We start from the raw sequence: 26,418 nt of genomic DNA on the forward strand, positions 1-26,418 counted from the left end.
CATTCTCTGGACGAGCTGTCGAAAAAAAATATGCTACGAGTGGCGTGAGTTGAGAATTGTCGGTCTCGCATAGTGAGGTGACAATTCTCGACTCGAGTGAAGTGACTCGCCGTGTAAATCAAATGGAGAGTCACTTCACTCGAATCGAGAATTGTCACCTCGCTATGCGAGACTGACAATTCTCACCTCACGCCACTTGTAGAATAAACCCAAATGTCTCTTGAGAAATTCCCTGACAAAACCTTGGAGAAATACGTTTTTACTCTGATATGGTTTATATTTACTCTTCACAGTTATTGTTAATATGGTAGAAAAACAAAACATGCCTATCACCATAGTTGAATTTTCATCTAGAATATGCAAGATGTTCAACTTTGGAAGAGATCACGAATGCACATCATAATACGAGAAGACGCACCACTTTCGAAGTTGAATGCATCGCAAACTTTGAGAAAATCCATTCTTGGTTTATAACAAGCAGTAACCGCCGTATCACAGATCGGCGAAAATATGTTTGATTTACTTCAACATCAGGCAGGAACGCTGATGTTAAATTTATGACAAATTTATTTGAAATAGAATATAGATCAAACTGCGATGGAAGCGGGTAAAATTTGTTCTATTTTTAGTGGACTTTTTTTTTAACTAGCATAAGCATAAGCATAAGCATTGATGACCGTACAATTCGTAGTTGCTACTCCGTGATTGACCAGAATAATCGAAGTTGCACAAGGAACCAACAGATGCAGCTTGGGAATAGCTTTCCATCTTCAATGTACACTTTCGAGAACTCCAAACATCATAAAGTCAATAACGGCGCCGGCCACGTCCTTACGGTCATCGGGGAAAGGTGGGATTATGAGTGTGACATCCATTGTTACTAGAGACCGAGATCACCTCTGCATCTCCATGGTTGTCACAAGGAGGAATTTGTTAGTGGGGAGAGTTCAAAAGCTACATAATCAGGATTCACCTTGGTAAGTGATGCGATCCATGCAGCCTTAGTTCAAACAGTCACCTATTAGTCACTACAGACAACGTGTTCCTAAAGTAAGTCTACACTTTCAGTGTCGAACCATTCAAAACGATTTCTGTAATGAAAAATGTTGGATAAGAGGTAAGGTATGTGCATTTGAATACTTTTTAAACAATTACAAGAGTCTTTGCCGACACTTATTGTGAAAAAACATTCATGTTTTGTTAAAAAAATATATACATAAAAGTGACTTTTCTATCGTTGTCATGATTAAAAAGTGTTTCACAATAAAATATACATTAAAAATGAAAGCATGCAACGAGCTCACCAAATTGTTCCTTCATCCCTGACTAAGCAGCCATAAGCAACTTTATCAGCATACTTGATATACACACGGCGACGCGAAAACCGAACTAGCTTGCTTGGGCCTTCAAATGCACTGCCCAGCAAACGAAACGCGTGGCAGAAAAATAGACGTCACTCCAGCAACGCAAAAACCGAACTAGCTTGCTTGAGTCTTGAAATGCCTTTTAGTGGACTTTTTTTGAACTGTTCAAAAATGACAATGGAACACCGGTGAAAACGACCTAAGAAGTTAAATGATTGTATAAAAGTATAAAACAAGAATTTCGGCTCCGTAAAGCGTTTAACACGATGAACTAGATCAAAAATAACTATGTTATTAGCTTAGCTTAGCTTAGACTGACTACACATATCAATGGTTGCTATTCCGTGATTGACCGAAGTCAGTGAAAATGCACAAAGAATCAACTAGAAGTTTGACTGGGATTGGCCATAATCTTCTTCAGTGTGCATAATTCAGTGCCTCTATTTATACAGGGTCAATAACGGCGCCGGCCACGTCCTTGCAGTCAGGTGGGATTGAGGGAAGGAATGTTAGTGTGTAACCTTTGCTATTTGGAGACCGTGTTTGCCTCTGCATCTCCACAAAGGTTACTGGGAGGGATGTTTGTTAATGGGGAGGATCGTTGGGTCACAGGATTCACTTTGATAAGCAATTAGACCATGATAAATAATTATTTGTGAGATATAAACATGATTATGCCGACACTTGGGGTGACGAACCATTCAAAGTTTGTTGAACAAATACCTAAATGAAACATTCCTAACACTCCTATTCTTATGCCGACACTTACAGTGACGAACCATCCAAAGTTTGTTGAATAAAGTGAACCTTTCGGAAGTCTACACTTGTAGTGTCCAACCATTCAAAGTTTTTTTTATTACAAAAATAAAGGTAAAAAGAAAGGGGTGTTTTGCATAGCATAGCATAGCATAGCATAAACTGACTGTACATGTCAATGGTTGCTACTCCGTGATTGATCGGAACTGGTAAGAATTGCACTACGATCCAAATGAATAAGGGATGGGAGTTTCCGCTTACTCTCGAAGTGCAATTTTAGCAGATCTAATATTATTGATCAATAACGGCGCCGGCCAAGTCCTTACAGTCAGTTGGGATGGGGAAGGAATGTTAGGGTGTAATGATTGTTGCTTCTAGAGACCGAGAATACCTCTGCATCTCCACAATCACCACGGGAAGGGTGTTTATTAGTGAGGAAGGAAAAGATCTGGGAGTCACCTCTGGTCGGTGATGCGATCCATGGACAAGGGGGAAATATACGACTTGTATTTAAAGCTAGTTTTGTATTTTTGTCTCGAGAAGTTTTTGGAAAAATTACGTCAACATCTATAATGTCGAACAATTCAAAAGACGTTTTTATTAATGACGAAAACTGAAAATTACATGTATATATTTTAACTTATATGAAACAGGAATAATGCCGACACTTGTAGTGACGAACCATACATAGTTTGTTTGAAAATTACATATGAGTATTACTGTGCATTTTGTCTCGATATGGTAGAAGTTTTAGAAAATACGTCAACATTCACAATGTCGAACAATTCAAAGGATAATTTTTAATAATGTCAAAAAGAGAAAAATATATGTATATTCAAATTGTATAAGAAAAAAGCATAATGCCGACACCTATAGTGACAAACCATACAAAGTTTGTTTTAATATTACATAAAAGTTACGCTTTCAAGAAAATATGTGTTATCATAAGCATGAAACGAACTCACCAGTTGGCCATCCATTCTCGACTGAACACAAAACTGACACTGACAGCAAAACTTCTTGGCGTCCCGAAAATAAACCGTCTTGCTTGGGCCTTCCCAAATACGTACCCAGCAAGACGCTCCAAAACAAAGGAAAAAAAAAAAAAATCTCCGGCGACGAAAACACGCGCGAAACCGTCAACAAACTCTATCGGACGACGCAAAACCGAACCGTCCTGCTTGGGCTTCTCGAAGCACTACCCAGCAAGACGCTCCAAAAACAGGGGGAAAAAATTCTCCGGCAACGAAAACGCGCGAATCCGTCAGCTAAATCAATCGGACGACGCAAAACCGAACTGTCCTGCTTGGGCTTCACAAAGCACTACCCAGCAAGACGCTCCAAAACAGGGGGAAAAAAATTCTCCGGCAACGAAAACGCGCGAATCCGTCAGCTAAATCAATCGGACGACGCAAAACCGAACTGTCCTGCTTGGGCTTCACAAAGCACTACCCAGCAAGACGCTCCAAAACAGGGGGAAAAAAATTCTCCGGCAACGAAAACGCGCGAATCCGTCAGCTAAATCAATCGGACGACGCAAAACCGAACTGTCCTGCTTGGGCTTCACAAAGCACTCTAGATCAAAAATAACTATGTTATGATTAAAAACCCGAAGAAAGTCCTCAAAAACCGCAATTCTCAGCTTAACCTTCCTTGTGCATTGGGGTCATTTTTGGCCAATCGGCACGGTAAATAAGCTGTAACTTTGTAGAGAAAAGAGATATAAATCTGAAATTTTCTGACTTTTCCTAACTTTTGAAAACGAACATTTTCGTGCTAAAGAAGCTTTCAGCGACCTCTAGGAGCGGCGCTACAAAAAAAGTGACACATTATGCATTAAGGGTCAAAAATGACCCATGGTTTAAAACGCTCTCAAAAATCCATTTCTAAACCGATTTTCGTTCTTTTAGATTTATATGAAAGATATGGAACTCAAGAATGGAACCCTGGAAATTGTTTGTCAGTATGGCCATTCTGGGCACAAGGGCACAAGGGAACCTGGAACCTGTTTCAGAAAGAACTGGCGTATATCATATTCAGCAGTTCATACACATGTATATAACGACGGTTCGAATTTCATGGTTTTTTATTCCGATTTACAAGAGCACCAAGAGGACCAACATTTGGATTTGACCGGTATTTCGGAGTATTTCGGAACCGGTTCCGCTAGGGTGTGATGTGGACATTTTCAGACCATCATATAGTACCATCATGCGACGGCTCAAAATACATGATTTTTTCATCCAGATGTAAATGGACACCATGACATATACCTGGCGTTACGCACCTAGTGAAACAGAGCCTGCTTCTCAGCATTTATAAACGGAGAGGTTTGCCATCTTACTTTTTTTGCCTATGTATATCGCTTGGCAAGCACGATGATATTGTATGCCTGGGAAGTCGAAAAAATGTCCAACCCGGAAAGATCCTCGTCCGGTGGGATTCGAACCAATGCCCCTTAGTTTGGTCTAGCTGAGATGCTGCGTTTTTACCGCTAGGCTTCCCAAACATAAAAATAATATATTAGAATATTATTTCCGTTACGGCCAAATTGGAAAAAAAAGATTATACAGTCAACTCAGCATAACTGGATTTTGAACGGACCAGAGAACAAGGGAGGTATACAGTAAAAGCTAGAGTAACCTGACTAGTGAATTACAACAGAGTTGAAACAGATTTTGCTATTCCGTTATCGCTTTTTTTCTAAAAGAAATATGTTAACATTTTTTAATGATTAGTAGTTAAAATAATAAAAAATTATAACACAATTTACTCTAAACTAAACTAAACTGAACTGAAACAAAATATGTTATAATTCAAACAAAAGTGTAACTCATTATGTTTCGAATCAAATCCAAATAAAACTCATTTTGTTATTTTCCATTACTTATTTGTACAATTTGTTATAAGCAATTGCTCTCACAAATTTTATGAAAAATGTGTTATACAGGTCGGACTCGATTATCCGGAGTATCATTTTTTTTCACTCCGGATAATCGAATCCTCCGGATAATCGAATCACTAAAAGAAAAATTAAAATCAACGATAAAAGAGCTTAAATATTATGTTTTATCGTTGTTTTATTCAGTGATGCATTTGAACGCGTTCAGTTCTCGTTCCAGTTCAATTTTTTGAACGGCGTGATCAAGTAGGCTTGCTCATTGTTCGGTTCAAAAATTTGAATGCTAGAGAGCAGGAAATTGAACGCAGATGGTTTTGAAAGATTTCACGGCATCTAAACGTGCCAAAGTTGTTTTGAAGCTGTTCAAAGCTAGAAATGCTATGCTTATTATAACTAAATGTAACTTATAATCAGTTTATGAAATATTTTCCAGGTATAAACCTAAACCCATGCTTTGATTACGGTTGTAATGCATTGCGTTCTGAACGGGCCGTTCGAGAGCAACGACAGGCTCTGGCTCGAGAGTTCAATGTTTCAGTTCAAAATGCATCACTGGTATTATTTACATGATGCAGTGGCGTAGCCAGAAATTATGTCTCGGATAATTAGGGGGCTTGAGAGGAAAAAATAAATGGTTTTGACCGACATACACAAAAACCCCTTTTTAAGCCCCCTTTTTCTTTTCTTACATACGTCCAAAACTGCAAAACCATTCATATTGTATATAACAATACCAATTAATCTCAAATTTATGCATAAAAACTGAATAACATGAATATCAAAAACCAAATTCCGGATAATCGAGTCTAAAACTCCGGATAATCGAATCCCGGATAATCGAGTTGCCGGATAATCGAGTCTCCGGATAATCGAGTCCGACCTTTAGTTATGTTCTAACTAGTAACAAATTTGAAGCAGCTTTTGTTAATATGGTTTTGTTTCGATTATGTTTAAATGTCTTCCATGCATTCAAAGTACTTCTAGCACAAATGAAACAAAATTTGATATTTGTAATAAATCTTGATTTAATCGTGCTTCAATATTGTTGTAATCCACTGGTCGGTAGTAGATAAAATAACAAAAAAAAATCAATACATTTTCCTCTATACTGAACAAAGTTGAAACAAAATATAATATAAATTAAACAAAAATGCAACTTATTATGTTTCAAATCAAACAAAAATATAACTCAGTTTGTCATTACTCATTACTTAATTATAACAAAATTTGTTATGTTTTTTACATGAATAAAAGCGCACATGTATAAGTAACTTCCCTCCCATTTTTTATCACGATTTGTTTTATAATTATGTTATAAATTTCAACAAATTTGAAATAGCCTCTATTATTATAACTTATTTTGTTTTAATTATGTAAGGACATTGTTACAACTCAACGTGCAGGAACAAAAATAAAATAAAATTTGATATTTGTAACAAATCTTGATATAATTGTGATACAATTTTATTGTAATCCACTGATTGCATTCTGTGCACGTGCTGCAGCCTTATGTGCAGAACCATAATCTCTACTGTAATCCTTACATCGATTTTTCCATGGGTTCCACAAGCGGTTACCCTGAGATTTCTCCAAGAAACAAATTTTGTTCGCTACCAGACCGTTTCCGATAGAACTCCAGAAATACCAGCAATTCCATCAGGAATATTGCCAGAAGTTCCTCCAGTGATTCCTCCAAAGATTCCTCCAGTAAAATTTTAACTAGAATTTCTCCAGGAATTTCTCGAACGATTTCTCAGTGAACTTTTTCAGATATTACTTCTGGGCCACTCAGGCTTCTAAGACACCCGTCTAGAATCACATAACAAGATTATGACATATTGTAACAAAAGCTGTTAAATTAACAGAAGTTTATATAACTTTGTCAAGATGGCTTTGTTCTTAACTTGTCACATATTTTGGTATCAGATTAATTACATGACATTTGTTATATTTCTTACATTGCATGTGTAAGTTGGTTGTAAATAACATCTAAAGATATGAACAATAACAAAAATTGCAATAATGTTGTTTTGTTGTGACAGGTCGGTAACACGTTTTTTAATCATATTGGTATAATTTTAATAGAATTTGTTATATTCTATATTTATTTGGCGTTAAATTTGTTATTCCAACTACTAACGGTATATGTTTTATAACAACTGGTCTTATAATAAAATCATATAAGAGCAAAACTGTTATAATCTTGTTTCTTCTATCTGGTCGGGGACTCTTCTTAGCATTCCTCCAGGAATATTTTTACAAGGATTTATGCAGTGATGTCTTTAAGGCTTCCTCCAAGTTACAATACAACAATTTCTTGAAGCATTGCTCTAGATATTTCTCCATTTGTTTCTCCAGAATATTCTCGGGTAGTCTTCTCGAGATTATTCTACGAATTATTCCTGAGACTTCCACCGGGATCGCTCCCGAAATTCATCTAGGGATTCTACAATTAATAACTTCTTGAATTCCTTTAAAGATTCCTCAAAAGTTTTGTTTAGGAATTCCCTCAGGCATGCATCCAGGAAATCGCTACATGAATTCTTCTAAGGATTTTTTCAGGCAATCTTCCAGGAATTCCCCTTCAAATTTCTTTAGAGACTCGTTCTGGGCCTCCAAAAGCTCCTCCGGGCAATTCTTCGAGAATCCTCTATAAATTCCTACATAGATTTACCCATGAATTCCTTCAAAGATTTCATCAAAATGAATAATAATTCATCCTGAATTTCATCTGCGATTTTTTTTAAAGATTTCTCTAGGAACTCCTTTTCTCAAGAAGATGTTTGAAAGAAAATAGATGAGGTCCTGAAAAGATTCCTAGGGCAATCCCTGGAGAAACCTATAAAAAACACCTTCACGTAAATGCCTTCAGTGGACCCTTTGTCCTTTGAAAGAAACCCCACAAGACCACAAGACCACGAACTAGCATGCAACGCCCAATTTCACAACTGAAACACGTTCCTGACGAAAAGTTTTCCTAACTGAAGCGGGAATCGAACCCACACTCCTTGGTCGATGCGGATAAATGCGTTGTAATTCTAGAAAAAAATCCCTCGAAGAATCCCCGGTTGAATTCCTGGAAAAATGTCTGAAGTAATTCTTGCAAGAGCCAATCGAGGGATTCATAGAAGAATTCTCTAGAGGAATTCATGAAAAAATCCCTTGAACATAAAATATGCTTTTTGGCTCCGCTGTTCATTTTTTTACCGGCTTTTTTTATAATAAAGACTGCGTAGACGAAAAGCATATTTCATTAAAATGTGCAGTTAATTGTCTACCAGCCCATCCTTGGACAATTTCTAGAGGAAATCATTAAAAAAAATTTAAAGCAAAACTTTGTGATATTCCTGATGAAAAAGCTGAAGAAATCCCTGCAGGAATCGCTGTAAAGGTTTTACTAGAGAAATCCATGATTCCATGAAGAGATTTAACAAAAAAATCAATGTAAAGCATTTACTGGAGGAATATTTGTAAAGATTTTCGTAAAATAATCCCTGAAGTAGTTCTTAGCATAATGTATGACTTAATTCCTGCAGGAATTCATAGGAGAATCACTGAAGGAATTTCAAGATGAACTCTTAGAGGAATCCCTGTTGGTGGTTCAGAACGAGTCCCAGTCAGTCTGGAGAAGTTATTAAAATAATTCATGTCGCGATTTTCCTTGTGGTAACTCTGGAAGAATTCCTCCAAGAAATTCTTGAGGAATTTGTAAGTTGAGAAACACCTGTAAAAATTCCTGGTAGAATCCCTGGAATAATTTCGGAAGGAATCCAAGAAGAAATTTTCGAAATAATTCCTGGAAGCATCTAGAGAGGACTTTTTGGAGACATCTTTGTGTGTTTCCGTAGAGGAATCATCAGAGGAAATTCTGAAGAAATCACTAGATAAATATCTTAAGTAACCATTGAAACAAAATGTCCTAGTGTAACTCTTAGAGAAATTCCTGGGGGAAACCTTGAAGATATGAACATTAACATACTCTAACAATCCCTTTATAAAAAAAGTGTTGGCTTGAAGATTCTCTGCAAGAATCCTTGATTTCCTAGAGGAATCTCTGAAACTACTCATTTTTATAGTTTGCACTTACGTAAGAACTACACGACATTCACGAGACGCGACGGAGACAATTCATAACACTTATCGTTCTTACAAATCGTCAAAAAGTTTAAAAAATTATCTTTTCGTCGACCGATTTCGGGCGCGATATAGCTTCGGGACAATGTCCGAGAATCTCTGAAAGAATACCAGAAAAAATTGCTTAAAACTATCTGGAGAAATTCCGCAGCTTTCCTGAAAGAATTCCTGGAACAGATCTTGGAGGATTTCTGGGAGAAACTCCTGGAAGAATCCCAGTAAAAATTTTTCTTTAGTAATCACTAGAGACATTCTTGCGAAATCTCTAAAGGAATCCCTGTAAATGTCTTGGCTGTCTTGATAGTGTAATTCGCCAAGCCGTTCCCATAGGACGTTAGCCAAAAAGAAGGACGCTTCAAGTAATACTGTTCTATATGGTATGCCCTCTACAACATCTAATCCAATTTCTCTCGCCGTTCCTTTACGGTACCTATCCATCTAGTATTCATTGCTTTCTTCTCCATGCTCTCTCTTACTTCAAGTAAAATAGACCGATATACCGGTAACCAAATTAAATGCCTGTAAATATTGTTTGCAGGAATCCTAGGACGAATTGCTTATCGAATCCCTGGAGAAACTCTAGGAGGAATTGCTAAGATATTCAGCCTATCAAGAGCCCTATCAAAACTGGTCTAAAATGTATCATGGAAAACAATATTTCTTCCTGGAGCAATCTCTGGCAAAAGCCCTAGTGAAGAAATTTCTGAATTACGGTAGAGATTATTCGTGAAGGAATTTTCGAAATAATTCCTGGAGAATTCTCTGGAAGAACCTCTGAAGATATGTAGAGAGTGATTCTTGAAGGAATATTTGAAAGTTTTCCTAAAAGGATGTCTGGTGCCCTATTTGAGCAGGTCTCAAAATTGCGATTGATGTCAAAAGTTATAATAGTTATAAGTTAGAATTATGTCGAATGATTTCGATTCCTTATATTACATTTTTTTTACTAATTTGATAATAACGGAAATAAAATTCAAGTATGATAACTTTATGTTTAAGAGACCCATATAGCCTCAGCGGCAAACGCGCAGCTTTTCAGTAAGATAAAACTAATGGGTATGGGTTCGATTCCCACTGGTCAAGGATCCTTTCGGGTTGGACATTTTTTCGGCTTCCCAGGTGTACAATATCATCATGCCTTGGCATATATACATAGGCAAAAATAGTCAGATGGCAAACCTCTCCGTTTATAAATGCTGAGAAGCAGGCTCTGTTCCACTAGGTGCGTAACGCCAGGTGTATGGCATGGTGTCCATTTACATCTGGATGAAAAATCATGTATTTTGAGCCGTCGCATGATGGTACTATATGATGGTCTGAAAATGTCCACATCACACCCTAGCGGAACCGGTTCCGGAACACTCCGAAATACCGGCCAAATCTAAATGTTGGTCCTCTTGGTGCTCTTGTAAATCGGAATGAAAAACCATGAAATTCGAACCGTCGTTATATACATGTGTATGAACTGCTGAATATGATATACGCCAGTTCTTTCTGAAACAGGTTCTAGGTTCCCTGGTGCCCTTGTGCCCAGAATGGCCATACTGACAAACAATTTCCAGGGTTCCATTCTTGAGTTCCATATCTTTCATATAAAGCTAAAAGAACCAAAATCGGTTCAAAAATTGATTTTTGAGAGCGTTTTAAAGCCATGGGTCATTTTTTACCCTTAATGCATAATGTGTAAATTTTTCTTAATGCATTAGGAAGGTTAAAATTGAAAACTTCATTAAAATCGTACAAAAATGAATCGTACTGAAAATTTTGAAAAAAAGGTCGAAAAGATAACAAAAAATTTTGTTGTTAAAAATAAGTCGGGGACGCAAAGGTAAAGTAGGCATTCAAATTATCATAATTACCCTTCTCCTTCAGTCGCCAGGACTGGACCTGCACAGTATTGACTACTGGTGGATGCATCTTAGATATAAAGTAACAGACGAGAAGAAGGTGGCCTACAAAACTTGGGATTAAGAGTGTAACAACTTCGAATTTGTTCAACTTGCTCAATGCTAACACATTTTCCGAAGCAACTGGATCATGTGATAAAACATGGAATAAACATGAAATCCCAAAACCTTATAACATTTATTCCGTCAACAATAAAATTCACAGCTTCAATTTCAGCTCTTCTACCAAATCTGTCCAAACTTTTTCGGCTTGTTTCTGCGAATATTCATAACTCCAAGCCGTGCAAAACACGATATCCGAATTCTGCACCAGTTCGGTATTGCTAACTTGTGCCTTGATCCTTTTGTCCGCTTCCTCTTCCGTTAACCCGTTCCTATCCATCAGCCGCTGAATTGCTTCTTCGCGGGGAATAATGCAGGACCAAATCTCGTGGCATGCGTTTTGCCACCCGGCTCGCAGCAAAACGGCCGCTTCCATGATAATAATCTGTTTGTTCTGCTTCTCGTATATTTCCTTGATGCGCAGCTTGGTCCGCTCCAAAATGGCGTCCCACAGAATCGTGTTCAGTAGATCCAACTTGTCCGGATCGGAGAAAACAATCGCGCCCAAAGCCTTCCGGTGGATCGTTTTGTCCTCGTTCAAAATGCCCACGCCGAAATTGTTGATCACCGTTTGGTAGCAATCCTCGCCCGGTTCGTACAGCTCGTGGGCGATCTTGTCGCAATCGATCACTCCAGCGCCAAGTTTTGCAAAACGCTCCGCCATCTTGCTCTTCCCAGCGGCAACACCTCCAACAAGTCCGATAATGTACGGTTTCGGACTGAGGTGTGGTTTCAAGTCACGCGGTTTGAGACGAGTTCCCAACAGATCCATCCGCATGTTGCTGGAACTGATCTTGTCTTCCTTATCTTCCTCCGTAAGTTCATCGTCCAGTAGATCGATCGTGCGTACCCGCAGCTGATTGAGTCCATTTTTGGCGCGAAGTTCGTTCACCTTGGCGCCACCACGAGCCGTTTCCGTGCTGACGACGATGAGCTGTAAAATTTGTGAAATTATTACGATATTTTTCTTCAAATTTCTTTGGTGGTGGACAAAAAATACACTCTCAACGCGATTAAATCAAGGTTTCAGAAAAATAGAGAGATCTTTTAGACCCTCTCTTTGTCTACGCCCATGACTAAGTATAACATAAAATTCAATCTAATCAAATCTCATGCATTCCAGAACTTACGTCCATATTCGGATCCGTAGCCGTCGGTCCGAACGGGTCGCTAATGGGAACGACTTCGTACCGCAAGGTTCGATCCACGTCCTCGAGAAACGCCCGAACATCTTCGATTCTCCGTTCGGTTGGCTGAATCAGCTCCCACAGCTTTTTGCTCTTGATCATATTCTCGTCGGTCACGCCAACGACCAACCGTTCCTCTGCCAGAAGGGCCGCTTGCGAGAGTAGAACCTTGTGCCCGGCATGGATTCGATCGAACGTCCCACCAAGAACGACATTTTTATAAGTTTCACTAGAATCGGTCAATCCATTGGCGTCGATCGAGAAGGGCTGCGTTCCAAGTTCGATCACACTGGCGCCAGGGTAGAACCTCGCCACATCCAATCCATCCAAGTGCGGATCAAGGCAGTAATCGGAAAAGAGGTAATCAATTCGGCGATTCACCGGAACAATCTCCTTCGATTTGAGAGAACTAATCAGTATTCGTAGGTCCACCCCTGGACCGAGCACCTTTGGTGAACTTTGATACACAGTGGCAATAAATTTGCTGAAAGCAGTTGGTTTTGCCACATCCTGGAACCGGGGATGTAACTGTAGGTAGAGAGTTCCCAGTGCATACTTGCGAGTGGCGTCCAAAGTGCTGGTGATATTGGCCAGGTGAACCGCTGTCAAGAGGCCCGTTTTCGATGACATTCCTATCGTTATGGAAATACACTTGTATCACATAATAATATCCTAAAAAATCCTGCACCAGGTCGGATGTTATGAGCGAAAGTATAGCTAAGCTATTAACTATTATGAATTAATATTATCATATCTTGGACTTTGGACGTGCTGTGTCTTTTTCCGTGCGTTTTTGTTGCATTTAATAATCGAATGTCAAATGCGATGTTCTGGGACAGATTTTAATCTGACAGTTCAATTTTAGAACTAACAATTTTAGTACATTTTTGCAATCAATTTTCTTGTGATATTTAGGTTTATTTTAAATACTTAATTTTGATAAATTTTCACAACTAGAAAAGTACTTGTCTATTTCAAGCTGTGGTATTGTTATCAAATTTCTCATCGTACTATCATTATTAATAATGGAGTACTAAGTTACTCCAGGCAAAGACTCACGCAATGAAACAAGGATTACGATTGGAAACTTGGAACATGAAACCAAAGACGAAACATGGAACTGCGGGAACTGCAAGTCAATTAATTTCGCAGGTCTTCTAAGAGCATCTTTCTACTCCAAGATTAAAACAAGCATGCTTTGAATTCATCTCAATGAGCAGGATCGTTTTGAATCTTGGTTTTTCAAACCACAGCATGCGCGATGGTCTAATCCACCGGTGAACTAAATTCACTCGATCTGAGAATTGTGACACTTCAGCGGGGCACGCTTCTGTATGCTCACCACGTGTTTCGAACCCGCTCAAGTGTCAAAATTCTAGAACCGAGAGAATTTAGTAGGGGAAGTGGTGGTAAAATGAACAGGGGTGGTAAAATGAACATCGTGACTTTTACCGAGAATAAACTAATTTCGATGATTTTTTATAACGCACGAACGATTTAGAGCATAAATCTGAGTGTTCGAGTTGACACGTAGGTCAATTGAAGTGAAAATATCAACGAAAACTAAGATTTTGGAAAATCACGTTTGAAAATTAGAACTGATGTAACTTTCAGCCCGGAAGACTTGAGGTTTTTCAGTGAGGTGAATATCGTTATGATATGATGTAAAATCTGATACCTTTAGAATTTTTTTTTTGAATGGGTTACAATCATTAATTGATGTATTTTCGGTGGGGCAATGAAAAATTTCAGAAATATTTGTTTTGCCCACGTTTTTTGCATAGTGTTCATTTTACCACCAACCGTTGTTCATTTTACCCACATAGTGCAGGTAAAATTAACATTTGCATCGCTTTTTGATAGCGATGAAAATATGTGAAAATTCAGCTATTTCAGTCTGAATCCATGTCGTTGCTATAGATTACATCCCTATTTTTGATGTTGTGCGTTAGAACTATGCAAATTCCTCGTTTTTCTATCAGAAACAAGATGATTTCCTTAAGGTGTTCATTTTACCACCCCTTCCCCTACACCGGTGGATAAGACCATTTGTGCACGGATTCAATCCCAGGATTGAGGGGCCTATTTTGTAAATCGAGCAGATTCATGTGACTCGTCTGTATTCATTGTCGATCAAAGCAAGCATGCATATTTCAGAAGTCACCCGTCGACTCCCATAGTAATCCAGTCACATAGAGTGACAACTGTCGAAAATCTCGAGTGACAGAGCTGAGTCGAGTGTTTTTTTCGGTCGACAGTGACTCTAGTCGAGTCATTTTGATCGATTCGACTTATAAAATAGACCCCTGAATCTCTGTCATTGAGTTCATGGGGAATTAATCGAATGATTATAAAATCCTCTCCGTCATGAATGTGAAAGTTAGACAGGGATTAGAAGAGATGAAGTCTACCAAACGGGAGGCGGTGTAGTAAGGGGAAGTGGTGGTAAAATGAATAGGGGTGGTAAAATGAACACCGTGAATTTTTATCGCGCACGGGCGATTTAGAGCATAAATCTGAGTGTTCGAGTTGATACCGAGGTCAATTAGAGTAAAAATGTCAACGAAAACTAAGATTTCAGAAAACCACGTTTGAAAATTAGAACTGACTTATCTTTTAGCTCGGAAGACTTGAGGTTTTTCAGTGAGGTGAATATCGTTATGATATGATGCCAAATCTGATACCTTTAGAATTCTTTTTCAATGACTTACAATCATTAATGGATATACTTCCGGTGGGGCAATGAAAATTTTCAGAAATATTTGTTTTGCTTACATTTTTTGCGTGGTGTTCATTTTACCCGCATAGTGCAAGTAAAATGAACATTTGCATCGCTTTTTGATAGCGATGAAAATATGAAAAAAATTAGATATTTCAGTCTGAATCCATATCGCTACTATAGATTACATCCCTATTTTTGATGCTGTGCGATAGAACTATACAAATTCCTCGTTTTCTATCAGAAACAAGATGATTTTCTTAAGGTGTTCATTTTACCACCTCTTCCCCTAAGGAGTGCAATGAAATTATATCGGTCATTAGAAACGTTTAAATAGCATCACATATCTGAAAATTGGCCCTACTGGCCAAGGGAGGTAATCGCGGCTCTTCATTGCTACCCCAACGTGTCGTTGGTTCTAAAATGTAAACAACCATACAAAATAACGACCAAACAATGGTGAAGGCGTGATCAATTTTCTCGGAAACATCCATTTTGTGAATTCAGCAGATTTTGCTGATAAAGTTGCCAACAGCGCCGTTTCCCCGACTAGCCCACTTCTCCGAAAAGTTTTTAGCACTCATAATTGTCGTGACTTTATTTATTTCACGGTGGTGAACGAACTGACCATCTAATATGCACCCTTCTTTCGGGTTTTTCGAGTTTTACCGTCCTCAGAATTTTTGCCAACATGTGTATAGACGAGAATGACAGAATACTTTCTTCTTTTGACAGTTTATCGTTCTTTCTTGTCACCACCATTCGGGGAAAATTAGCACAATCACTGCGATGATTCTGAACGCACTTTTTAATGTCTTTTCGTTTTATTATGCCGAAATAATTTTTGGCGTTCATTCTTCTATTGGTTTAATTATAAATTTTGCCTTCTTTTAAAAATACTGTTTAAAACTGTTTTAAATTTTATTATTTAGTAAAGCTAAATGTTAACCATTCATATATTTTGCTGTTTTATCAATTATTGCCAGATGTGTTGTTAAAATGATAATTACTTTAGGACTTTTTTTCCAAAGAATACTTTAAGAACGCCTCCAAAAATATACTAAGGAAATTTTCCAGAAATAGGAGGGGATTACTGAAAAACTCCGGTGGATATTTCAAAACTAAATCCTAGAGATATAACTGATTGTGATAAAATAGATGAAACATTCCTACAAGGGAGAAGCTTTTTAAAGATCCACGGATTTCTTCTAGAATATTGGGAGAGTCGGTTGAATCTAGTTAATGTAAATGAAATGTAACAATTCCTGTGATAATCTGTGGGGTAATGCCTGAAGGAGTGGTTCTAAAATTACATAAAGTGTTTTCTTGTTCGATTTCTCTAGAAATTCCTACACGATTGTTTTCAAACCTGGAATAAACCTATGTATAACTTCTCGGAAGTATTCTTGTAGGAAGAATATTCCTGTAGTTATGACGCTGAGTTAGTTTCTTAGATAATTCGCACATTGTTGGACTGATGAAATCATTTAAAGTTTTTCAAATCGCTCAATTCAAATTGAGAAATCATTTAAAGTTTTTTTGAATCAAATTTCTGAGAGAAAAAATAGAGGAATCTTTATAACAATCCCTGGAGAAATCTTTATATGTATTCCTAAAGAAAAGGTTCTAGACAATTCAGTAGAAGAATTCCTGAAGTTTTTCCATGATGAATATGGAAACCCATGGAATAATCGCTTATAAGAATACAAACATTCATTTTGAAAGGCTTGGAGATCGACTCCGTTTAAAATATGGCTCACAATAGCAATATTTCCAAAGTTCCATCTTTTTTTATTTGTTAATGAAATCGTGATCGGTTTTCGATTCTCACCGAGATGACGTGAAACTTTTTTCGCAAACTTCACATCAATTTGTCCATTTAATCCAATTGCAAAGTTATGTAATGTTTAGTTTTTCAGTAGTTGTTCAAACTTCCACTCGGCTAATCATAATTAAAAAGTGTTGAAATCATTTGTTTAATGTGAAAATAGGTGCTATCCGAGACAAAATTTTATCATCGAAGATTTGTCATCAAAATAAGTGATGCATCGCAAACCATTATTGTTTATTCGATTGATTTTTTTTATTTCAATTTATAATTAACAATAATATTAACATTAACAATATTTCCTCTCATCATTCATTACCTCAAGAGTGTCGAAAACAATAAATCACACAAAATGGAAAGCATGGTCGAACCAAAACAATTTCACACTCAATTTTTGTGAGTTTGAATGTTTTTTCTGTGTCAAAATATGAAGCTATATTTGAGACCTTGTTTCGGTGTTGTCGTTTTTTTCCTAATTGAAACTGTGTATCCGCAATCTGTTTTCGCCTACAAATGAGTTGAATGAAGTAAAACCTAGTGGAGAACTGAACCATCCATATAACGATCCACCATCTATCATTGCCAACATATTTTTTTTTTCTTTATAAAAAATCGTACTTAGTTAATGTTTGAACACGCGTTCTACCAGGCGGAATAATAGCTTACATTTACAACAAGTTTGTGTTATTTTTTTCTTTCAGTGTGTGTGTGTCTGCGGGTATGGCCTTGTGAATGACTGTCACCTGCTTTCCTCAATGGTTTTGGATTGCTATTTTGTCACGGCTAGCTTTGTTCGCTGTCGCTAACCGAGTGTAATGCTTGTTGCTTACGTACTTGATTTTTGTTTTCACTTTCGTAGGGTAATATTTTTACACTGGCAACTGTGTTTCGCTTCGCACATCACATTACGTAGAGGTGTTGCCTGGATGGTGGTAGCGCGGAATAGGCTATAAACACTAGTTTGCAAGAATTTAATGATAAGAAAAATGGGAAAGGCGTCGCTTCTAAGGTAAATCTGTAGCAGCACGATACAACCTATGGTTTTCAGCGGTTGTTATCTTCTCTTAACATGTATTTTCGATTAGTTTTTAGATCATCTACTAACTTGCAAGCGATTTTGTAGTATTCAGTGATCGTTGCAACCAGTAGTGGTTTGGTGTAGCAACACGTTTACGTAATATGATTTGCGAGGACATTTTATTTTCTAAAACAATAATATTCACTGCTACCTAAATCGTTAACTTAACGCAACATATGTTGAGGCATTGATATCTGTTTTGCTCGTAGATGTTACGGTGTTTTGCTTGTATTTTGTTTTCGTATTGTTATGAACGTGTTGGAAAATGGCTGAACAGATGGGTGTAGCTGTTGCTTTACTCTGAATTGCTGCCCTATGGATGTACGTGTATGTGTAGGTTCTGGTTTTGTTTATTCTACAATGGTTTTATTTTGTCTCACGTTTTATCTAAAATTAAATTCTATTTGCTTGTTTGTTCTATAAGAAGAATTTGTTTTATAATTTAAACATTCGTATTTACATTTATGTTTAGCGTACTTATTTTTTGCGATTTTGTATGACATTTTTTTACGAAAATCTGTTATAAAAAAAGCTTAGATTATAATGGTTAAACATTGTTTTTTTCCTCTATTTTTTTGATTTTCAAGTCAAATGAAAATGGCAAATCGAAAAATGTTCGCTTTACACTTGCGGTATCGATTTGCTTGACTCGTGTTCGCTTGCCATACACAGACAATCGATGGAATGTTTATTCCTATTTTGGTTTCAGCTAGCTCTCATTTACCGTTGAATTTTAGTCTTTAGAATGTCCACTGATTTGTTTCGTTCTCAACGGAAAAGTTTTATGATTGAAATAGTGCAAAAGCGAAAGGCTATAACGCTATCGGGGAAATAAATATTTGACAAGTAACTGCTCCAGCAGACTGGTTCTTTTTAGAAATTCAATCGAATTTGATTACAAGGCCTAGAAAACTTTGTGCCTTCCATTCACTGGACAGTGGGTAAAAATGGACGCAAGACGACACCTTATTCAAACGGCTGATTGATGCTTTTAATAACATCAATTCAAAGAAAAACGTCAAGGAATCGAATAGTAACATATTCATCCAACGGAATAGGGATCTAAAGCCCTGTTCCATTTTTAGTACCAAACGCTTAAGTTTAATTAAAAACACATGTTTACTCAATTTTGAAAAGTTTGTTTTGTTGGTTTAAGTACCTTTTTGAGATTTTGTCACACCTTAGTTTTAATAGAAATTTTGGGTGTATTTTGTTTTCCGTGTCCCTTCCAAAATGTCAGATAGGAACAACTCCAGTGTTAAAACTACAACACCTAGGGTTTTGTTCTTCTTCGTTGTAAGCGCTACTATTCGTCGTATCAAACTTTAAATGTTCCACTACGGCGGATATTCAAACTTACCTGCAACATAGATTCATTATCCAAGTGTAACTTTGTGAAAGCTTTTATGGTTTGTACACTTGTACACCAAAAATGCAATAAAACTACTGTATTTCGGTAAATAACTTCAGTTCAACTATCCACTTTGCACTTTTTCACCGAAATCGCATGGACGAACACGATTTGAGAGAAATGCTTAGCGATCGACTGAGCCACACCACTTTCCAACACAAGTTTCTTCCCGCCCCCGTGGGTGCCTTACTTCGCCGGGCACTTATTTTCACTATGAAAAACCTTCGTACTTCTTCACTGAAGGATTACATTCCAATCCCACGCCGTAAAACTTCAATAAATCACCAAATTTTACGAAATTTCCTCAACCGCCGCGTATAATTGAGAATGTAAACAAAGTTTAATCCGTCGTACTGAGAAAAAAAAAGCTTGTGCGCATCAATGTGTGCGCGACGCTTGATTTAAAAATACGGTTTCTTTGATTGTGTTGTTTTCGCTGTACTGTGAGCAAATGCCATAATTGTACGGTCAAAAGGAATTGTGTTCATATGTTTGGGCTGAATTTTGATAACGAAAAATGAATTTTAAAGGAAATTAGTATATTCCATCATGCTGAAGGAATGGAGGGAGATGCCAGTAGATCTATATATTCTAGTAAAACATTTTATTATAGCTTTGATATGTTGTGTTTTAATCATTCAATACACACAGTGAGCCGTAAGTTGTGAGACGAATCTGGAAGCTGATTGCGACGGAGTTGAAAACGATACGACAGACTGAGAATACGATAAGATGCATTTTCTTTGCATTATTCCCAAAAACAGATCAAGATTTATCAAAATGTTATTGTACAATGCTAAAGCCGTTTTGAGAAAGAATTGTTTGGCATCGGTTTGTGTCAGCATCATTCACTGCAATACTGGGAAAATTGCAGTTCTCACTGATCAATGCTTAATACGATGGATACTAGCACATCACCCTATGGCGTTTTTAACTACTAAGTGAACGTCAAACATGATCAAAAGTATCAAGGTTCATGTTTGGACCTATAAATTAAAGTTTAAATATGATATAGCCGGTATTTCCATAGAAGAACTGTCAAAGATTTTCCGAATCAGCTGATTTGAGACGTCTCGTGAAACGGCCTTTAGGCCTATTCACATGACGTCTCAAATCAGCTGATCGGGATGCACTTTGACAGTTCTTCTATGGAAATGACAGGCTCGTGTTAGCACCGGTCCTCCACCGATGTAAACAAATGCATAGACGGATCTGTCACATGAAAAGGCCTATTGAAAAGACCCAAACCAAACGTCAAATCGACTGAACCCTACCAGAAAGGGTGTCTTTGGCTAGAAGGTCCCAATTGGGTTGTTAAGTGAAGCAAAATTAACAGTTTTTTGTAGCTTGATTGAAAGAGCACATTTGTCTAAGTGTGCCACGATTTTATTGCACTTCAATATCTAAATGTTGATATTCTAAATGATTAAAAAAGATTTCAATCCGTCGACTCAATGACATTTCAATTTACATAATGACAGTTTGTTCCGACGTTAAAATTGCCAAGGGGTGATTCAAAAGTGATTTCCATACTAATTTCGAACGTGTTTTCAAAATATTTCCAGGTCACGGAAAATTGTGAAGCTTTGGATTCTAGTTCTATTTTTAACGTAGATGCAGAAGATGTAAGGAAGTGGATACCCCCAAACAAGCCAATTTGCCCTGTTTTGTTCTAAAAACATTATTTTCTAATACTTTTGTTTTAATTGATTAGATTATAGTAGCCTAAAATGAATTATTATTTCCTACATAGAAATATTTGAACTGCCCTATTTAGTTGTAAATGCTCTAGGACAGAAAGAAATCAAAATTTTGAAGGCAAAATGGAGGAAAATCGAGATTTTTCAGTCATTGACATTTAACGAAGTGTGCTTTGTTTTATTATATGGATTATTTTACAAATTCTCCATAGAATATTTTTCTCTAAAATCAACAGTTTCGGAACAAGATTTCTTCAAATAAATTGTATGCAAAAACTCATAGGCAATTTTCTAACATACCGTAATATATGCTAGATTAACTGCCACTTGAAGATGGTTCAAATACTGACCGATTTGACATGGAATACGTCAACTGCACTTAATTCCAAAAAAAGTTACATTTCTAGGGAAAAGTGGGGTGAAATGGGCTCTCTAGTGACCGGCATATGTGGATATTGTCGTTTGTCAATACAATGTTCAGTCAGAATCAACTGAACTGTCAGAAAAGAATGTGAACTATTGGAATCAGTTTGAAAAAAAAAAAATCCTCAAATTCAATAATTAAAAAACTCACTTTTTAGGTAACATGTGACAAAATGTGCTCTTTCAGTCACTTACACTGAATGAAGTGTGCTGCATCTTATTACACATATTCTACTACACCGGGAAAAGTATATTTCGTAAATTGCAACCAGTTGGGTCTTGGGGACTTGCTTACATTTTCGTAATAGAAACTGTCACAATTCGATCGCTTGACGTTTTGTACCATGAAATACATAGATATTGGAGAACCGTAATCAGTCACATGCCATTTTGGGTACATTTTTCCTCAATGTGCACTGTTTCGTATCAGTGAGCAATCGAAAAATGATATAGAGTTTGCATTTGAATTTTATCACGTGTTAACTACTCTTTTCACTAACAAGGCTCTATCTACTGCAATGTTTTTTTGTTGTTGAAATTCTTCGATTAGTTTACGTTTACATTTAGAGTTTTTTTTAAACGATGCAATACGTATGGCTTTCACAGTTGATCTGATGTGTCAAAAATAAATCTAAAATTTGACATGCCTACCTTGATGAAGCATCAAATGATAAGAACAAAGAAAGATCTGCCAAGAATGATTGTAAGTTTGACTATGGACAAATGCACGGGTTCACTATGTTGAAGTTTGAGCGGTGCCGAATTCACTCGTTGCCATGGTCACATAAATAACACGGCACCGCTCAAACGTCACATAATGAACTCGTGCATCGATCCATTGCGTGACACTGAATGAAATGAAACAAAGGCTACTAATCAATGTAACCTAAAGGAGTTCCACGAAAACGCCATTGCTCTCAAATGTCACTTTCAATGCATAACAGCTCACAGCTTACCACTATTTTTACACAATCCTTTACACGATATTGAGAACTGTTCTGTTTTAGTTGTTTAGATTTATAAATGGTTCAAATGGATTATACGTGAATGATTTTGCCGCAAATGATGATCGCATTTTATGTTTCATTATAAAAGCTCGCGTATCGTTTCTACAGTGGATTTGTTTATGTTTACAATATTTTTGTGTTTTTTTTTTTCTCTTCGTTCGGCGCGCATACAGTTACACACGTTTATGGCGAAAGTTCGGCCAACTGAAAACCGAACTCAAAGCGCAACAGCATACCTAAGCGTCGGAATATCAAGATGACCGCTGTCCCTTCCGAACATCCTTCCGATTCTAGCTCAATGTATATAAAAAAATGCCGCTAGTCTAAGTAGATTTGCTTCGAGATGGACACATTAGCCTAGGTTTGTTTGCTTTTCTGTTTTAGTTATTTGTGTTGCTATTTACTTCGTATTGTACAACATGGTTTTAGCGTAGTTTTTTTAGATTCAGTTTCTGTCCTATAAAAATCACGGCACTAAATCTGCGATAAACTATTTAATCTTTTATTTCTCTTTTGTTTATCTAGGAAATGTTTACTTTCGCGAAAACCGGTAAACATTCAAATGTAAGCAGCGTTATTTGTATCTGAATATTCATATTTTTATTATGTACACAGGCTAATCGTCAACCTCCGACAGATTTTCTTCTGATCATCTGATAGCTTACATTTTTGTTTGTTTTCATTCTCAATTTTTCTTCAGTGTAGCATCCTTGTTATGGGTTCCCTTTTTGCACTCTGACTGCCCTCTTCGGTTTGGATCGATGTTAGATGAATGACTCCAATTGAATACGAATCAGTTCAAACAGTTCTTGATTTTGAAGAACGTGGGCAGTCGAGGCTGGCAGATATCTTCGCATCCCATACTATCCGCCGTTGGATTGATGATGATTCCCTTGCAGGGTGATATCTCTGGTATTGTAACAACAAAATGTATAATCAAGAACGAATTGAAGGCTAAACGGTCGATCGATCCGGCATCCAAACTGCATTTTCTCGCCTACATCAGGCACCAATCTGGTGTTTTCCGTGTATGCAAGGTGACAAGCTAAGATTTTTCCGTGTTGGATTTCATTGTCATTAGAGTGCCTGCAAACAAGAGTGACATCATGTTCCAATTTTGACAGGTTTCCTGCTCAATTTGAACGCGGGTTTGCATGGAAATGACTGTTTGTCACTGTTCCAATTCTGGCATTGATGCCAGACCTTATTGAAATCCACTTTGATTGTCATGAAGTACAAACAAGACGTCATCATGGAACCTATTTCAAATATTATTAAGTAGAGTCGAACGTCTGGAGTCACTGTCGACCTGAAGTCCGCTCGACTAGACTCAAACAGCGACTGTTGCTACTAAATGTATATTTTGTAGGCCTTACTCAACTGGAACCATTGTCGACCCAAATGCTCTTGAGGTAAATAAGAGCCGAATTTTTTACTATGTATATCATTCAATCCACTAGAGTTTATATCCTTTGACAGATACACGTATTTTGACCTCAACTGTAAGGCCAATGAGGTCGAAATACGCGTATCTGTCAAAGAATCAAACATTAGCGGAATTAAATGGTATGGTACTATTTTCGGTTTTCATTTACTTATAGGTATTCCTCTAATTTGTCCACAATACAATTTTTGAGGATGCTGGATCAACACGCCTTACATAATCCGTATACTCAAGTCTCTAGGGGAGTAAATTGGCTGAGTTAATGTAAAATTTGTGTTCTTTGGTCATCAACAAGATATATAATGGCCCTGGAGGGTCCTTCAACTCTAATAACACCGAAGCTTTAGGCATCAGTCTAGGCCTAGAAGCTGACAAGTAAGTGTCCATTCGTGGAGTCCATTATGGATCTTACATATAATGTGGCTAACAGAGATGTTGCCAGCAACTCTAATCAAGATTTTTTTTGGGTATTCGTTCAGGAATCCTTTAAAAATACACCAAGAGATGAAATTCTCTAAACGTTTCTTCAGTAATCTCTCTGTTTACCAAGAGTTTCCAACAAATTCTTCCGCGAGTTTTTGAATAACTTTAAAAAAACTAACCAGGAGTTCCTCCAAAGACACGTCCCGAGATCAAGCATGGCAAAATTCACTCACTCATCTGAAGATTCTGAACGCTACCGATAAAAATAGCAACGTAGGTATCTGTTGCCACCGAATGTGCATTGACAGCCGAACGCTACTAGGGTGAGCGCAATCTCGACAAATCGTAAACGATTGAGATAAACTCAAAATCAAAAGCCTCACGCTTTTAACATGCATTCAGCCTAATGAACGGATTCGCAATTCAGTGAGCGCTCGTCAGCATTCAAACACGAACAAAATCGGAAAGTTGCCAGTTTTGCCTAATTTGTCGCACGACGAAGTAGAATGCGTATTTAAAATTGAAACACTCAGCTTTGTTGGAGAAATGGCAACCTCGCTCTTGAGTTCGTGTGTCAGTGCATGAGGGGAACACAAGAGTGAGTATTTCCCATGCTTACCAGGAATCCTTATAGAGATTCATGAAGAGAGTGTCTAAAAAAACATTTAGAACTACACACTTGAATTAAATTTGCAGGATTTTTTTCAAGAATTCCTTCATGAACTGCTAACATTATTTCTACCTGAATTGTTCAAGGATTTCTCCAAAAATTCATCCGTTTATAATACCTTCAAAACTATCACCGGATAATTGTCAAGAATTTCTTCTAGAATTCATGGCTAATATTTTAAGGACATCTCTAGCCATTCCTTCCTCAGTGATTACTTCATATGATCTGCTATAAAGACATAACAGGTATCATCAGAGAAGACATCTTGGAAGTTATTTCTAACGAAAGCCTTTAACGCTCCAACGACTTCCGTTAGAAATAATTTCCAAGATGTTCTATTTTTAGAAAAGTCATGACCGCAGTTTTCGAAACATTTATCAAGAAATTATTTTGATTGATTCCTTTTGGAATTTAAACCGGAAATTCTATATTTCCCCAAATTACTCTAATACTGATTCAGGATTGAATAGCGCTCTGTCTCAATTTAAGTTCCAAATGCTTAAATTTAGGTAAGAAACACATGTTTTCTCAATTTTCAAACATGTTTCGTTTACTCAAGTAAGAAAAAATGTTTTTTCTTCCGGTTTTTGAGATGTTGTCACGCCGCTTGGATTTAAACTCAAATTTTAGGTATAGGGAAAGTGTACCAGTTATGGCCATAGTGGTTCCCTATTTGGCCATATGTGAAATTTTGATAACTTTTCAATTTGAAATCTTTTTGAATGTTTTAATATTAAGATACATCTTAAATCTAACTACTACAACAAACAAAAGTTTTCAAAATTTGAAGACATTAAAGTCATCACGTATGGCGAAATAGGGAACCACTATGTCCATAACTGGTACACCTACCCTATTTTGTTTTCCGCGTCCCTTCCCAAACAACACCAGAGCACTATGGGCAAGGGGCGCAATCTGGCGGGACAAAATTATTAACTCGGTAACGAAGCATTTTCAGCATTTGGCATCTACGGCAACAAATTTTGTAACAACGAGCACCACTACTGACATAGACGGATAGTTCGTAAATCGTACGAATTGGTGGCACCACAATCTGACTTATTACTGTGACATTCCATAGACTCGCCATGTTTGGCAAAGTTGTTCATTTTGATAAAATGAACAACTCTCTCTAAGACATCAAAGTTCCACAGCCTACTATTATCGAGTTATTGTCAAAATAAGACCAAATTAATGAAAACAAAGATGTTTTCACCAAGGTTGACATTTTTCTTAAGAATCATGTCATATAAAATTTGTAGCTGATAAAAATATAACAAGGACAAACTCTAGTGGTGAAAATTTCGTATTATTAAATTTTCATCACTAGAGTTTGTCTTTGTAATATTTTATAAATACAATA

At 37.1% G+C, this 26,418-nt stretch overlaps 1 protein-coding gene across 1 annotated transcript; it reads right to left on the reverse strand.

The window, feature by feature from the left end:
* Positions 1–11,222: 11,222 nt before the first annotated feature.
* Positions 11,223–13,154, reverse strand: LOC5578935 (bifunctional coenzyme A synthase). The gene is made up of 2 exons (XM_001657173.2): positions 12,296–13,154; positions 11,223–12,099 (listed from the first exon to the last, which is right to left on the reverse strand). Exons 1-2 carry the CDS (start codon positions 12,980–12,982, stop codon positions 11,263–11,265), a joined length of 1,524 nt encoding a protein of 507 aa, XP_001657223.1. The 5' UTR covers positions 12,983–13,154; the 3' UTR covers positions 11,223–11,262.
* Between the last annotated feature and the right edge of the window lie 13,264 nt (positions 13,155–26,418).

The sequence above is a fragment of the Aedes aegypti genome, chromosome 1, assembly GCF_002204515.2.
Source record: "Aedes aegypti strain LVP_AGWG chromosome 1, AaegL5.0 Primary Assembly, whole genome shotgun sequence".
Classification (NCBI taxonomy): Eukaryota; Metazoa; Arthropoda; class Insecta; order Diptera; family Culicidae; genus Aedes; species Aedes aegypti.

Excerpts from the sequence above, each read along its gene's own strand:
- LOC5578935 (XM_001657173.2), bottom strand. The coding sequence starts at position 12,982 with ATGTCATCGAAAACGGGCCTCTTGACAGCGGTTCACCTGGCCAATATC. Across the intron at positions 12,100-12,295 it reads CTACGGATCCGAATATGGAC|CTCATCGTCGTCAGCACGGA; the intron begins GTAAGTTCTGGA and ends CAAATTTTACAG.